This window comes from Bos taurus, chromosome X (assembly GCF_002263795.3).
Source record: "Bos taurus isolate L1 Dominette 01449 registration number 42190680 breed Hereford chromosome X, ARS-UCD2.0, whole genome shotgun sequence".
Taxonomy (NCBI): Eukaryota; Metazoa; Chordata; class Mammalia; order Artiodactyla; family Bovidae; genus Bos; species Bos taurus.
In genome coordinates, this window is record NC_037357.1 from 66,971,148 (window position 1) to 66,988,724 (window position 17,577).

The 17,577-nt window shown below is 34.3% G+C and overlaps 1 protein-coding gene across 7 annotated transcripts in view; it reads right to left on the reverse strand.

Annotated features, from left to right (window-relative positions):
• Positions 1-1,152: 1,152 nt before the first annotated feature.
• The window catches only part of ZNF711 (zinc finger protein 711), a 30,737-nt gene continuing 14,312 nt past the window's right edge, over positions 1,153-17,577 (reverse strand). For 5 of the 7 annotated variants that reach the window (XM_024988064.2, XM_024988065.2, XM_010821809.4 and 2 more), the window contains 5 exons: positions 15,517-15,672; positions 14,513-14,650; positions 5,851-5,898; positions 4,373-4,516; positions 1,153-3,806 (listed from right to left, as the gene is read on the reverse strand). In XM_024988064.2, coding sequence (XP_024843832.1) covers positions 2,629-3,806; positions 4,373-4,516; positions 5,851-5,898; positions 14,513-14,650; positions 15,517-15,672 — 1,664 coding nt within the window. In that variant the 3' untranslated portion in view covers positions 1,153-2,628. Of the gene's footprint in view, positions 3,807-4,372; positions 4,517-5,850; positions 5,899-11,907; positions 12,043-14,512; positions 14,651-15,516; positions 15,673-17,577 lie in introns of all 7 variants that reach the window. The other 2 variants (XM_059883444.1, NM_001205925.1) reach the window with 2 other exon arrangements.

The following is a 17,577-nucleotide window of genomic DNA, read 5'->3' on the forward strand; positions in this document are numbered from 1 at the left end:
ACATGGACTGAATTCTTATCTGTTCTATCTTGGCTGAGGTTTTCTAGATCCAGTTAATAAGAGAATCTATTTGCTTTTCTTCAGCCCCACTGTAGCCATGAATGAGTGGAATAACCTCTCCACATGGCTCCCTGCTTCCCTTGGCTCCTCTACAATACATTCTTCGCACAGCCTCCAAAATGATTTTCAAAATGTAAATCACATCACTCCTTTCCTTAAACCCTTCCAATGACTTCTTATTTCAAATTCTCACAGGTCTCATCACTTATCAGTTCCTTTCACCATGATGCAGCCAAAGCTTGTACCATCTCAGGTTGTCTGTATTTGCATGTATGTTTCTCTGCCTTGAATGCTCTTGCACAAGATCTTCACATGACTGGTTTTTTCTTGGCACTCAAGTCTCAGCTCAAATGCCAAGTCCTCAGTATGGATTTCCTCATTATACTCACTCGTAGTTGTTTAAGCAAAGCTGCCAAATTGTACCAGAATTACACTGGGGGCTTTGTCTAACACCTCACTATTTCTATGGTAGTTAACACATTGGCAGCTTGATAGAAATGCAGAATAGTGGACCCCAGCCCACACCTATAGAATTAGAATATGTATTTTAACACTATCCCTAGACAAACTCTATAGACATTAAAGCTTAAAGCATTGGTCTAACATGTAATGGCTTTTTCTCTTAGTGATCATTAAAGAATAATTAACCCAACTGACAAAGAGTTTTAAGCAACAGTGCTATATATCTAGGTACGTGAATTCTACTGAACATTGACTACTATGTTCATTTGCAGAATCTTTCCCAAAGCCTTGATTTAATGAAGTATATTGGCCTACGGTAAACATAATTAGATTCATTTTTCAGGATCATGTTACTTAAGCAGGCCAAGAATTTTTAGTTTTCCCTATAATACTAAGTCTCAAGTCTTAAGATGAGCAACTTTAAAGCATTCCATCATGGTTTTAACAAAAAAAATTTGAGGAATAATCATGCTATAGCCATCATAACTTTAAATTCCTAGCTCATGTTGTTAATGCACAAAATTGTATAAAACATTAAATTACAGACAAAAAATGCCTAAGAACAATTTCAAGTAAAAAGTCTTTTAAGAATGGACATTATAACACAACTTTAAGTAAACTCATAAAGCCTTTAAGTGCAATAAATGCTTTTTATTGTATGCTCATTTCAATGAGTAACATTTAGAAATAATAATCCCACATTAACAGTGACAATCTTATCTTACAGCGTGTACATCATTTACAACCACAGGACACACAACTTTAGATTTTCCAAATTTAATATTCTGAATTAAGAAAGATAAAAAATTTATTCTCAAGGAACTGATTCTTACCTGGTGCAAAAACAGAAAGGTGAACATTATTTAAAACACAAAGCCACAATATAGCATGAAGTAAAATTACATTTTAATTATGCTGAACAGCTGAGTGTAAACATGAAGCAACTAAAACTTAAAAGTACACATCATATGCATTACATTTATGAACAGGATTTTCATTAAATTTCCCTAAACCAGCTTTTTATATTAAGCGCCATGTTTATTTGCAGCATGCTAACATAAAGTGTTGTTAAAAGGATGCATATTTTATACACTGTAAACTGAATATCCACCTCTAAGCTCTATTGGCAGCATAGTGTTTTGTTAAATACTGCATAAATACTGCCTCACATTGAAAATGTATGTTAATAATATGGTATATAGATTTTAAAAATCAAAATTTTCAATAATGGCATAAAATTGCACCTTTAAACATTAGAGCAAGTAAGGCTGGAATAATCATACTTGCTATGACTGTCCTAAAAAAACTAAATATTTAAGAAAACTGTGTTCTCTCAATTTAATCTTAGTATCATTAAGAAATATAGTGCTAGCTTTGTTTGCAACATTACTGTTGCATGCATTTTAGAAAGCCACATTTGACTCAAATATACTTTTGTCATATATACCATACTGAATATCAATCAACTTGAACATCAGAAAAAAGGGGAACTTTAATATTTAGACTTCAGTACAGATGCTGTATTTTAAACATCCTATCCTGTAATAAAACCTTAGTAGCTCTGAAATCCTTCTAAATAGTATTGAATTAATCTAACCTGTTTTCCAGTGAAATTTCTTTCAATGAATACACAAAACTTTTGCCATTTCTGGAATTCAAATTTCCAGGTACCATATAAAGATTCAGTGACTAAGTGACTGATGGATGATTGCATTTTATTTTTCCACCCCATTTATAAAACTGCATAAAAGTGAGGCTTGTTTGCCTTAATTAGATATGATCTTTGCAGAAAGATCTGTCTCTAGTATGATCAGCCAAATAAAGTGGTTGTCTTTGCTCTTCCCCTCTGTAGTTGAATTATGTTTATACCATTAAATAGACAATAAGGTTTTCTGCAACCATTCTATGGTGCTCCTTAAATTCTTTAAGTAATTTCAAAGGGCTGAGATCCCCTCTCAATTCAAATACTTTAAGATCTTTAATAAAAAGAATGTAAATTTATAATTTAATATCAAGCTATGTAACCAGGTGAAACAGTTTGTGAAATTATCTTCCCATGTAGCATGTCATAGTTTCTAAATAGCTTCTTTCTTTATATTGATCTTATTATATAAGAGCCTCCTTGTGGTGCCTCATAATATGCTGATTTTTTTCTGATGGTCGTCGGAATCCCTTCTTGCAGAATTCACACCTGTGTGGATAGTCTTTTGTATGTATTGATATCACATGTCGTTTAAAGCCAGATGCATCTGTGGTGCTGTATTCACAATACTCACATTGGTAAATCTTCCTTCCACTGTGTGTCTTCATATGCTTTTTGAGCTCATTTTGTTGTCTGAACCCTCTTTTGCACCTTTTACACTTCAATGACTGATCCTTAGTATGAACTGAAAGGATATGACCACTAAGAATAAATGGATCTGATGTTTTAAAGTCACAGTGCCTACACTGATGAATCTTCCTACCCTTATGGATATCACTATGCTTTTTGAGCTCAGAAGGGCGATGGAAACCTTTATCACAGACCTCACATTTGTGAGGAAAATCCTTAGTGTGGACAGATATAATGTGCCGCTTAAGGTCACTTGAGTTGGTGCTCTTATGGTCACAATGAGGACACTGGTGTGTCTTATGTCCTTGAAACAAATCCAGATGGCGTTGAAGTTCTCTCTCATCACCAAATGCTTGGGGACAATGCTCACATTTATATGGTAAATTGTTACCATGCTTAGACTTAATGTGAGTTTTCAAATTTGATTGATCTGCACACCTGAAGACACAATACTGACACTGATATGGCTTCTCACCGGTATGGGTTCTCATATGTTTCTTGAGTTCAGAAGGATGTCGAAAGCCCTTCCCACACTCAACACAAACATGAGGAAAATTCTTGCTGTGAACAGCCAGTAAATGTCGGTTTAACAGTCCTTGTTCCGCAGTTTCATAGTCACAGTATTTGCACTTGTGCATCTTCGGCTCCTTGTCTCTTAATATAAGTTTATTTGAACTCAGTGGACTTGCTTCTCTGTATCTTCGTGTGTATTCTGTAAATTCATGGGTTTTGTCAACTTTGTTTATAAGCTTATGGCTTTCTAAATGGTTATGGAAACTCACTTTCTTGTTAGTTGTAAAGTCACAATCTGTACACTGATATTTTTTTCTCATCAAATGATCAGGATGATTCTTCATGTGTCTTTTCAAGAATCCTCGGGATTTAAACTTTTTTGTGCAAATATGGCAAGGATACACTGTCAGGGGTTGTCCATCAGGGCCTATTATAACAGCTATATTAAAAAAAAAAAATAGAAGTTGTAACATTTGGCCAGACTGTTTTAAAAGGGTTTTACAACAAATGCAGCAAAATTAGCTGACATTCACAATGTGAGAACTATACTAGTGGAATAAAATCCTGTAAGACAAGATGTTGATTAAAAGCAATGTATAATAAAGTAAAGCTCCAGGAGTTAGTGATGGACAGGGAAGCCTGGTGTGCTGCAGTCCATGGTGTCGCAAAGTCAGACGTGACTGAGCAAATGAACTGAGCACACTAAAATATAACGAGCAGCACTCTACTATAGACCATTCATCTGCCAAAATGCTATATCACATGCACTTTGTAACAACCTGAAAATTCTCTTTTGAAAAACATCATCTGGGTAAAAAGCAAACAAGCACAGTTAAGTAACAGTAAAACATTTTTTAAAAAACCCATATACTTAGATCAAACACAAGTATATGAAAGTAGGACTAACTACACTACAAACAACTGACTTATATTCTTGGGTTACAAAAAATACTACTGCATTTCAAGTAATTATAATATTCGTAAAGCAATGTATTAGTATTTTACCTGTTTGCCACTGCCTCGTTTCTCCCCTTCTCCTCTTCTTGGTTTTTTGTTTAAGTACTTTATTTGTATTGATGCTATCACAAATTTGAAGGTACTGTGCTGCTGTACTACTTCTGTTTTCTAATGTTGAGTCTAAAGTATTTCCTGAAAAAAAATCAATACACCATTAAACTATATATATTTATACTCTTTTCATTTTGATTAGATGAATTACTAGAGAAAACTTGGCATTCAGTTGCCACTGAAGTGCTAAATTTCACAAAGTACACTCATCTCTCAAGTGAATATGCAAAAATATGATACCATATGAAATTAAAATATCCAGTTTATTCATTCTAAAGGAACAAACTGATCAGATAAATGAAACGTAAGAAAATGAATTTTATGACCATGAACAAAATCTTGACATCAGCTCAATTTTCTCACCAATGAAGGCTGATGAAATTAAAGAGATTTAGCAAAGAATTAATTTATACATGTCAGATAACCAATACAATCATGGTAACTGTGTAATACATGACAAAAAACAACTTCTTGATTTATGCTTCAAAATGGTTTACTTAATGCTAAAAGTAGTAAGATTGATTTTTTAAGAGTTAAGATAAATGTGACAGGCAATTTACCAAAATTTCAATGGACTCAATGTATACAAAATACTTAATATCAGTTCTCACACTCTCTTGTGTTATGCAATTTAGTTTAAAAACGTAGCCCAAGAAACTGTTTAGCTTAAATGCTATGATATGTATGTCTCTCATTAATTCACCTGAAATCTATATTTAAATTTAGAGAGTAAAAAACCTCCTAAGGTTAGAAACAAGATAGTCAGATACTTTATTCTCCCTGTGTAAGAAAATAAAAAGAATTATCAAGCATGGAATAAAAAACACTATATGAAGCATATTAAAACTAAAAAATACTTAAGCTGACACATGAGTTTTATGTAACATCTATATAAATCTACTGGCTGCACAGAAATTAAGAAAATAGTTCCATCCCAAGGAGAACATTAACAAGTGGTTGATATCATGGACAGTTTTTACTTTCATGTCAGAAAAATTTCTATTTTATAATTTTTTCCATAGTAACCTTTTATGGCCCATGCAGTAAGTGGCCTGACATTTGTATCTTGAAAAAGAAATTTTTTTTACTTTTTGGCCACATCATGTGGCATGTGGGATCTCAGTTCCCCAATTAGGGATCAAACCTGCACCCCCTGCAGTGGACACATGGAGTCTTAACCAGTGGACCTCAAGGGAAATCCTGAGGTAAATCTAAAATGAACTGCATTCACAGAATAACACACATTATGCCTCTAAATAAAATTCCTTAAAGAAATAAACTCATAACTAACTAGATATGACTTAGGCAAATAAGAGTCTAATGGGTCTGTACACACAAACTAATAACTCTTTATCTACCAAGTAGTATACAAAACCAGCTACTTAACTTACATCTCACATATAATGCTCTCTCACCTGATGACTGACAATCTTCATACCTTCGAGAAACTCTTCTTTCATCTCCTTAAAAAAAAAAGACAAATTAAAAACTGATTGAGTATAACAATTATCAAAGGATCGCATCTACAAAATCTTACATCAATCACCATTCCTTTGATTAAACTTTTTGTTGTTGAGGTCTTCCACTCCCATAGATTAGATAATTTCACACACTGAAAGTAAGGGCTGCTTTGAGCATTCTTGGAACTACTAACTTATAGGAAAACCTTACTTTCTATATAAAACCTGAGTAGACATTCTATGAGGCCATCATCACCCTGATACCAAAACCAGACAAAGATATCACAAAAAAAAGAAAATTACAGGCCAGTCACTGATGATGGGCTTCCCTGGTAGCTCAGCTGGTAAAAAATCCACCTGCAATGCAGGAGACCCCAGTTTGATTCCTGGGCTGGGAACATCCCCTGGAGAAGGGATAGGCTACCCACTCCAGTGTTCTTGGGCTTCCCTGGTGGCTTAGATGGTAAAGAATCTTCCTGCAATGTGGGAGACCTCAGTTCAATCCCTGGGTAGGGAACATCCACTGGAAGAGGGCATGGCAACATACTCCAGTATTCTTGCCTGGAGAATCCCCATTGCAGAGGAGCCTGGTGGGTACAATCCAAGGGTTTGCAAAGAGTCAGACACAACTGAGTGACTAAGCATGTCATTGATGAACATAGATGCAAAAATCCTCAACAAAATTCTAGCAATCAGAATCCAAAAACATTTTAAAAGGATCATACATCACGATCAAGTGGGCTTGATCCCAGGGATGCAAGGATTCTTCAATATACCCAAATCAATGTGATATATATTATTAATAAATTGAAAGATAAAATCATATAATCATCTCTCAATAGATACAGAGAAAGCTTTTCACAAAAATCACCCATTTATGATAAAAACTCTCTAGAAAGTAGGTAAAGAAGGATCATACCTCAATATGATAAAGGCCATACATGACAAACCCACAGCAAACATTAATCTCAGTGGTGAAAAACTGAAAGCATTTCCTCTAAGACCAGGAACAAGACAAGGGTGCCTACTCTTGCCACTGTTATTCAACATAGTTTTGGACGACCTAGCCACAGCAACCAGAGAAGAAAAAGAAATAAAAGGAATCTAGATTGGAAAAGAAGTAAAACTCTCACTGCTTGCTGATGACATGATATTATACATAGAAAACCCTAAAGATGTCACCAGAAAATACTAGAATTAACCAATGAATATAATAAAGTTGCAGGATATAAAATACACAAAAATCCCTTGTATTCCTATGTACTAACATGAAAAATCAGGAGAAATTAATGAAACAAGCCCATTCACCACTATAACAAAAAGAATAAAATACTTAGGAATAGATCTTCCTAAAGAGACAAAAGACCTGTATGCAGAAAACTATTAATCGAAGATGACACAAACAGATGGAGAGATACAATGTGAAAATGATTATATTACCCTAAGTAATCTACAGATTCCATGTAATCCCTATCAAACTACCAATATATTTTTCACAAAACCAGAACAAACAATTTCACAATTTGCATGGAAGCACAAAAGACCCCAAATAGCCAAAGCAATATTGAAAAAGAAAAACAGCTGGAGGAATCAACCTTCCTGACTTCAGACTATACTACAAACCTACAGTCATCAAGATAGTATGGTACTGGCACAAAAACAGAAATATAGACCAATGGAACAAGAAAGAAAGTCCAGAGATAAACCCATGCACCTATGGGCACCTTGTCTTTGACAAAGGAGGCAAGAATATTCAATGGAGAAAGGATAGTGTCTTTAATAAGTGGTGCTGGGAAAACTGGACAGCTACTTGGAATGAAACTACAATATTTCCTAACACCACACACAAAAATAAACTCAAAATGGATTAAAGACTTAAAAGGTAAGGCAAGAAACTATAAAACTCTTAGAGGAAAACATAGCAAGTACACTCTCGAATATAAATCACAGCAAGATCCTCTGTGATCTACCTCCAAGAGTAATGGAAATAAAAACAAAAATAAACAAATGGGACCTAATTAAACATAAAAGCTCTTGCACCACAAATAAAACAATAAACAAGATGAAAAGACAACCCTCAGAATAAGAGAAAATAATTTTAAATGAAACAACTGACAAAGGATTAATCTCCAAAGTGTATAAACAGCACATATAGCTCAATACTAGAAAAATGACCAATCAAAAAATGGGCAGAAGATCTAAACAGACACTTCTCCAAAGAAGACATATAGATGGCCAACAAACACATGAAAAGATGTTCAGCATCACTATTATAGAAATTCAAATCAAAACTACAGTAAGTGTATCACCTCACACCAGTCAGAGTGGGCATCATCAAAAAATCCACAAACAAATGCTGGAGAGGATGTGGGGAAAAGGGAACTCTCTTGCACTGTTGGTGGGAATGTAAGCTGATACAGCCACTATGGAGAACAGTATGGAGATTTCTTTAAAAACTAGGAATAAAACTATCATGTGACCCAGCAATCCCGCAGTTCAGAAAGACACATGTACCCTCAATGTTTGCAACAGCAGTATTTACAATAGCTAGGACATGGAAGCAACCTAGATGCCCATCGACAGATGAATCGATAAAGATGTGGTACATATATACAATGGAATATCACTCAGCCTTAAAAAGAAATGAATTTGAGTCAGTTCTAGTGAGGTGGATGAACCTAGAGCCTGTTACACAGAGTGAAGTAAGTCAGAAAGAGAAAAATAAATACAGTATATTCATACATATATATGGAATCTAGAAAAATGGTATTGATAAACCTATTAACAGGGAAGGAATGGAGACATGGACTAGAAAATGGACTTGTGGACACAGTGGGAGAAGGAAAGAGTGGGATGAACAGAGAAAGTAGCCTCGACATATATATACTGCCATGTGTAAACGAGATAGCTGGTGAGAAGTTGCTATATAACACAGGGAACCAACCCTAGTACTCTGTGATTACTTAGAGGAGTGGGGTGGGGGGATGGGAGGGAGAAGAGGGAGGTGATATATGTATAATTATGACTGATTTGCTTTGTTGTACGGCAGAAACCAACACAATATTGTATAACAATTTTCCTCCAAATAAAAAGTAAATTAAAAGATTGGAAATGGGAGCTGTTCTTACTATGCAAATGAAAACACGACTCCTGGATTTATAATTAAATTATATTTAATTTAAATAAAAGAGTAGATATTTCTGCAGAATACCCTCAAAATTGAAGATGCTCAACAAATGACTGCTGAATGACTGAAACTGTGAAAAAATCAAGATAAATTAATGCATTTGAACAACAAAATTTTTCAAAATAAAGAATATATCTGGGCCATCCTAAAAATTAAGTAGGAATGAGATCAAATAGAAAGGGAAAAAATAACTTGATTAATTTACCTTTCATCATATACTTCCTAGAAGAGCACACCTGGATTTCTGTTCCTTTTCAAACCCCAATATCTTATTATTTGTGGTGTTAGTACAAAAGAGGAGGGACCAATTTTCAAAGGACATTCCTATTTAAGAAAAATTAAACTTTGAAGCTTCTCACTTATACAGGTAGGATATAAAATAAACCCTACTGAAAAAATTACATTAAGCAAAGTTCATTTTATTTTTTTTTTTTTTTTTTTTTTTTGTTGTTTTTTTTTTTTTTTTTTTTTTTTTTTAATTTTTTTTTTTTATTTTTATTTTTTTTTTTTATTCTTCCAATTTTATTTTATTTTTAAACTTTACATAATTGTATTAGTTTTGCCAAATATCAAAATGAATCCACCACAGGTATACATGTGTTCCCCATCCCGAACCCTCCTCCCTCCTCCCTCCCCATACCCTCCCTCTGGGCCGTCCCAGTGCACCAGCCCCAAGCATCCAGCATCGTGCATCGAACCTGGACTGGCAACTCGTTTCCTACATGATATTTTACATGTTTCATTGCCATTCTCCCAAATCTTCCCACCCTCTCCCTCTCCCACAGAGTCCATAAGACTGTTCTATACATCAGTGTCTCTTTTGCTGTCTCGTACACCGGGTTATTGTTACCATCTTTCTAAATTCCATATATATGCGTTAGTATACTGTATTTATGTTTTTCCTTCTGGCTTACTTCACTCTGTATAATAGGCTCCAGTTTCATCCACCTCATTAGAACTGATTCAAATGTATTCTTTTTAATGGCTGAGTAATACTCCATTGTGTATATGTACCACAGCTTTCTTATCCATTCATCTGCTGATGGACATCTAGGTTGCTTCCATGTCTTGGCTATTATAAACAGTGCTGCGATGAACATTGGGGTACACGTGTCTCTTTCCCTTCTGGTTTCCTCAGTGTGTATGCCCAGCAGTGGGGTTGCTGGATCATAAGGCAGTTCTATTTCCAGTTTTTTAAGGAATCTCCACACTGTTCTCCATAGTGGCTGTACTAGTTTGCATTCCCACCAACAGTGTAAGAGGGTTCCCTTTTCTCCACACCCTCTCCAGCATTTATTGCTTGTAGACTTTTGGATCGCAGCCATTCTGACTGGTGTGAAATGGTACCTCATAGTGGTTTTGATTTGCATTTCTCTGATAATGAGTGATGTTGAGCATCTTTTCATGTGTTTGTTAGCCATCTGTATGTCTTTTTTGGAGAAATGTCTATTTAGTTCTTTGGCCCATTTTTTGATTGGGTCGTTTATTTTTCTGGAGTTGAGCTGTAGGAGTTGCTTGTATATTTTTGAGATTAGTTGTTTGTCGGTTGCTTCATTTGCTATTATTTTCTCCCATTCTGAAGGCTGTCTTTTCACCTTGCTAATCGTTTCCTTTGATGTGCAGAAGCTTTTAAGGTTAATTAGGTCCCATTTGTTTATTTTTGCTTTTATTTCAAATATTCTGGGAGGTGGGTCATAGAGGATCCTGCTGTGATGTATGTCAGAGAGTGTTTTGCCTATGTTCTCCTCTAGGAGTTTTATAGTTTCTGGTCTTACGTTTAGATCTTTAATCCATTTTGAGTTTATTTTTGTGTATGGTGTTAGAAAGTGGTCCAGTTTCATTCTTTTACAAGTGGTTGACCAGATTTCCCAGCACCACTTGTTAAAGAGATTGTCTTTAATCCATTGTATATTCTTGCCTCCTTTGTCGAAGATAAGGTGTCCATATGTGCGTGGATTTATCTCTGGGCTTTCTATTTTATTCCATTGATCAATATTTCTGTCTTTGTGCCAGTACCATACTGTCTTGATAACTGTGGCTTTGTAGTAGAGCCTGAAGTCAGGTAGGTTGATTCCTCCAGTTCCATTCTTCTTTCTCAAGGTCGCTTTGGCTATTCGAGGTTTTTTGTATTTCCATACAAATTGTGAAATTATTTGTTCTAGCTCTGTGAAGAATACTGTTGGTAGCTTGATAGGGATTGCATTGAATCTATAAATTGCTTTGGGTAGTATACTCATTTTCACTATATTGATTCTTCCAATCCATGAACATGGTATATTTCTCCATCTATTAGTGTCCTCTTTGATTTCTTTCACCAGTGTTTTATAGTTTTCTATATATAGGTCTTTAGTTTCTTTAGGTAGATATATTCCTAAGTATTTTATTCTTTCCGTTGCAATGGTGAATGGAATTGTTTCCTTAATTTCTCTTTCTGTTTTCTCATTATTAGTGTATAGGAATGCAAGGGATTTCTGTGTGTTGATTTTATATCCTGCAACTTTACTGTAGTCATTGATTATTTCTAGTAATTTTCTGGTGGACTCTTTAGGGTTTTCTATGTAGAGGATCATGTCATCTGCAAATAGTGAGAGTTTTACTTCTTCTTTTCCAATTTGGATTCCTTTTATTTCAAAGTTCATTTTAAATAACACAAGATATGTGGTATAAAAATCATGGAAGTAACTTGAGATGAATCAGTCCACAGCAAAACATTTTATAGTATTAGCCAACTCATGGGGGGCATTAGCATAGCATGTATAATGACCTAAAGGCTAATCAAATATATGTTATGTACTTATCAGGTTAAAAAAATGACAGTGTCCGACCATATACCACAGCCCAGACAATAGGAACAATTGTTTTATTAACATCGAAGTCCTTAAGTTGAGTCTCAGGGAAAATTCCTTCCTCTTCCCCTACAATGACTTCCATGTACACTTCATCTGCTATTTCAGCACAACCTAAATTTTAGAAATAATTGCTTGCTTATAACCCCAAATATTTACTAAATGGGTAAAAATTTCCAAATAATTATCTTTTAAGATTTCAATTTGGTAAATTTAAAAATTATATTAGGCATTTGGGAGGCTATTGCCACCAGGAGACAATAAATCATCAAAATTCTTATCTTCCTCTTAGAACCTAATCCTATGAAAATGACTTTCAATTTATATAAAACGTGTGCTTAAAATATACTGGCTGATTTTACAGTCCATTGGGCATTACAAATTTATAAGAAGAACTGTATTCCATAATTCTGGTTGATAATTCTTTGGAACTCAGAAGCATTTCCCATAGAATCAATTATGAGAAAGTGGTCCATGCTATCCTACATATTGTAACTTAAATGCAGTACTGTACATGCAATGAAAAAATTGTCAAAAATACTAGTAACTGAAGAATTAAAAATTAAAGAAATTAAAACTATATATATACATAGTTCACCCCACTCCAGTACTCCTGCCTGGAAAATCCCATGGATGGAGGAGCCTAGTAGGCTGCAGTCCATGGGGTCGCTAAGAGTCAGACACGACTGAGCGACTTCACTTTCACTTTTCACTTTCATGCATTGGAGAAGGAAATGGCAACCCACTCCAGTGTTCTTGCCTGGAGAATCCAAGGGACGGGGGAGCCTGTTGGGCTGCCGTCTCTGGGGTCGCACAGAGTCGGACACGACTGAAGTGAATTAGCAGCAGCATATACATAGTTATAATATAAAATGCTGATGCTCAAGGCTATGTGGACACCCATTAAGAGGCAGGATTTTCACAGACCTTACTGAAGACAAAAACATTAAGTTAGACATTTTAAAAATATAGTTAGTATAAAAGAATTTAAACCTAGAGGGTCAATATGTTTATTTTATGTGAAATAATCCACTTAGATTTAATCTGTTAAACAGAAAACTGGCTTGAATTCATGCTTTTCCTTTAATTCACACAGTGGTATTTTCTACTTATTTGAAAAATGTGGAAAAAATATGGGAGAAAAGTATCCCTCTCCTAGGTTTCCTTTCTTTCAATTAACCAGAAAGAGACACTAGTCTAAATTTTGCACATCCCCATGGAATTCTGGCATCAGCTAACTTAAGCTTCAGTCTCCCATCTTCCAGTGTGCCCCTTCTTACTGACCAATAAGTAAAAAAGAAGTAAAGAATTTAGAGATCAAGTAGAAATTCTTTTTCTAATAAAGTCCTCTAGACTCATTTGTTTTTTGACATTTTCAGCTGTGGTATATTATTCGTGTTTGGGATTGGAATTCAGTTCCCTATGAATTCTAGAGAAGGAAATTTGAGGAGTGGGAATCATAGTGCAGTATAGGTAAAGCTAAGTATTGTCAAGGTAATGCACTCAAGGGGAGGCTTTTGCTCTACTACTACTACTACTACTACTGAGTTGCTTCAGTTTTGTCCAACTCTGTGAGACCCCATGGACTGCAGCCTACCAGGCTTCTCCGTCTATGGGATTCTCCAGGCAAGAACAATGGAGTGGGTTGCCATTTCCTTCTCCAATGCATCAAAGTGGAAAGTGAAAGTGAAGTTGCTCAGTTGTGTCCGACTCTTAGCGACCCCATGGACTGCAGCCTACCAAGTAGTTTTTGTTTCAGCATGGCAAGAAGACAGAAAAAGCCTTAGGAAAGGGCTGCATTCCTATACTGAGGTGAGGAGAAAGTAGGAAGAAAGTAAAATGTCTTTATAAGGAAATGTGGACTATGGTAGGAAAGGGAATGTCAGGAGCTTTTTTCACCCTGTGTGGTACTCAGCTCCAAGAAACCTTAAGCAGCAACTACTTGGAGATAATCAACAGCATAATAAGTAAAAATCCTGGTGGCTTGACTTGGAAGACTACTTACTCAGCCAATGCCTCAGTAGCAGAAGGAAACAACCAGTTAGCCCTTCCACTGCTAAACTCAGAAAGCGGTCAGCAGTGCTCACTGCCATGTGCAAAGAACACTGGCAGCAGAGTTAGGCAGACATGAATTTAAATCCTACGTTCCTCATTTAATATTAGTTGACTGTAGGCAATTGCTTAACTTCCTTGAGCATCTTCTGGTTCCATTAAACAGGGATAATACCACCTACCTCAGAAATAAGTTATAAGAATTAAATGAGATAATATATGCAACATATGCAATACACACAAAGTAGATTCTCAGTAATTACCTACGTATTTGTGAGCTCTAGTAAAGTCAGGAACCATATGTTGCTGATCTCTGTATCCCAAGTATCTGAGACACAATATGTTTGCTCACTTGAACAATACACATATGCGTGAATAGTCAAAAGGACCCTTCCCTCTTAATTATAGCAAAGGGTCAGACTTATTTTATTGATATTTGCTACTATGTAGTGCTTAAATCTGAGATTGGTTTTTTTAGAAAAGAATGCATGATGTCTATGGATGAGTCACTACAGTGCCATTTTTTTCTTACTGATATCATCTTCTTCTTGAGAAGAATCTTTAACTGCCATGTAAACCATCTTCTCCCGCTGCATTCGGCTCTGGTCAAGCACTCCAGCTACAGAATGTCCATTGGTGTACTCACTCTCTGTGACAATTTCTGTTCCACCTTAAAAGTTAAAACATGTATCAAAATCAGTAAGCATCATGGAATAATTTCCTCCCAGGTGGCTCTAGTGGTAAAGAATCTGCCTGCCAATGTAGGAGACCCAGGTTCGATCCCTGGATTTGGAAGATCCCCTAGAGAAGGCAATGGCAACCTACTCAAGTATTCTTGCCTAGAAAATCCCACGGACAGAGGAGCCTGGTGGGCTATAGTTCCTGGGGTCACAAAGAGTCAGACATGACTGAGCACACTTTATATTATAATAAGGAAGATAATATTATTTTCCTTTAGAAAAATACTCCCCCCTATATATTCTAACTGTCAAGAAAATTATTATATAAATTTCACTTTAAATTATCAGTCATTACTAAGAAATAACAACATATGTGCACTTTGTCTTTCACATGTATTTATCCATTTAATCCTCGCAATAGTATTATTATAAGGTAGTTACTACCATTATGACCATTTTATGGATGGGGAAACTGACATAGAAGGAGGTTAAGTAATTCACCAAAGGTCACTTAAATGGTAGAACTAGGATTAAAATCCAAGCAGCCTGCCTCTAGACTACTCTTAAATACTCACAATTTCCTATTCTAAACCAAACTCCCTCCACTCATGTTTTGAAATCTCAACTGGAATCTTCTACATGTTTGAAAGAATCTAAGAATGATTTGTTCTGTACCATATTTATAGACAATTATATATATATATATATATTACATATATATATATATAATTTTAAAATATTCCACCCCCAAAGAAACCTATTAAAAAGTTGCACGTTGAAGGCAGTATTAGAATAGTTTCCAGAAAAGAAAAGTTCTAATTCCTAACCATTATAGCAATAAATTTAGTATTTATACCTATTTCAACATCATCTTCAGCCTCGGCCTTAAATATATACACTTTTATTACTTCTGAACCAAATCCATCTTCTTTAACATCTTCTTGTGAACCATCACTGCTGATTTTTAATGGTGTGTTCCCCATATGCTCTAATTTTTCCCCAACATCATCTACTGTAAAATATAAAGAGGAAACTATTTCAGCCAAAAAGTACCAGTGACATTTAGTGGGTGTTAAGCATTAATATTAGTGCAATGTGAAATAATGTGTTAACAACTTACCCACTGTATTCAATTAATAACCTATTATGCAACCATTAAAAGTGGTATAGTTTATGAAAAAATAATTCAAGACAGATACACTACATGATCATAATCATATAAAAATCTAGTCACAGATTTCAATTTATATATATGTAATACTCTTGTATTTCAGCTTTAATTAAAATGATTTGTGAAAAAATTAAATAATCTTCCATCATGTTCAACATTTTAAGCTAAATCCTAACAGCAAAATTAATACCAAAAATTAGAACATAAAATATATAGTACTCATAAAATAAGCTGACATAAACAAGTTTCCAAATTAAGTAGCAGCATGTCTAAACCAATTAGCATATGAAATCTAGTATCTAAAAAAGAGAAAACACCTGAATTATCTTATAAAAAGGGCTTTTTAGAAATCATAAAAATAAAACCTTAGTAAATACTTTTAACTCCTGTTGAGTCAATGGAAGACAACTTCAAATCAGAAACTGTGCATTCTTCTATACTTAACCATTGTATGCTTTGCTTCAAAATCATCATAAAATCAACAATAATTACTTACACTTAAAGTATACTTAAAATTTTTGATTTTTTAAGAATAGTGTTTAGTTTCAAGTAAATATTGTGCACAAACAATGCAATGAATATACTATATTTACAGAGTTTGTTCTTTGGACATAAATATTAAACAATACATTCCCCAAAATATTAACGTCATATGCCTACCATTTTTTCATTTCAATGTTTGTTCTGTCCCTATAAAAACTGAAATGTAATCTAAGTTGATAATCTGCTCCTCCCTATTATATGTATCATAGTATCACATACGAAATAAAAAATCATGAAGTCCTGACTACATCTAAACAATTCCAGAACTACTGAAAACAGTGACATTTAAAAGTTTTTAACTCAGTACTCTTAAAAATATGTATTTCAGTTAAGATCTATATGGGTCAAAGTCTAGCCTTTACCTCAGTTTCAAACTCGATATGCACAAATTCAAAACTATTCTTTTGGTCTTTCACGATGGTGAAAAACAACACATTTCAGAAATTCTTCCTACAATGTAAAGCTACTTTAACTTTGTGACTAAATATAAATGATTCCATAATATTTAAGAGTTCAGATAGTTTACTGTCTATGAAAGAGAGCACCTAAATTATCAAAATAAATAGAAAAAAAATTTTTCATTTCATCATAGACCCTAATTCTATTACCACTTTTTTGGTAAACATTTTTTTTTTTTGACAATGGGGCAGGTTAAAATGAAAGAAAAAAGATGAAGAATCTGATATTGGTTTAACAATCTCTCTTTTAAAATACGTTGAATAAAACAATGAGATCTTTAAAAAAAATTACAAGAGTCAAGTAATAAGTCTTCAGAAAAAAAAGTACTTTCTCATTCTTAGAAATAAAAACATAGAATATTAAAAATTTTAAAAGTGTCCAAAATATGAATTTCTTAGGTTGGAATAATTTACAGTAAATTAATGAAAAAAATAGTCTCATGTGATAAATACTATTTTATACACTTTAGTGGTTTAAAGTGACCACAGTTCCTCCTACAATCAACTGAATTAAAACTGTAATTCACAAAATTAAAGCTCATGAAATGAAATAAGACATTTGTCTGTCACTTTTCAATAGATCTGTACCATAATTTCACTTTAAATATTGAAATTACTGTTGCTATTCTGATTCCATTCATACCTTTCCTTAATGTCCACAGTTTAATGTGTACCTTATTTTCTACTTAGATTCCTCAGAATGAACAATTTTGAAATGTACTGAGTAAACTTGTTCTGTATTTTA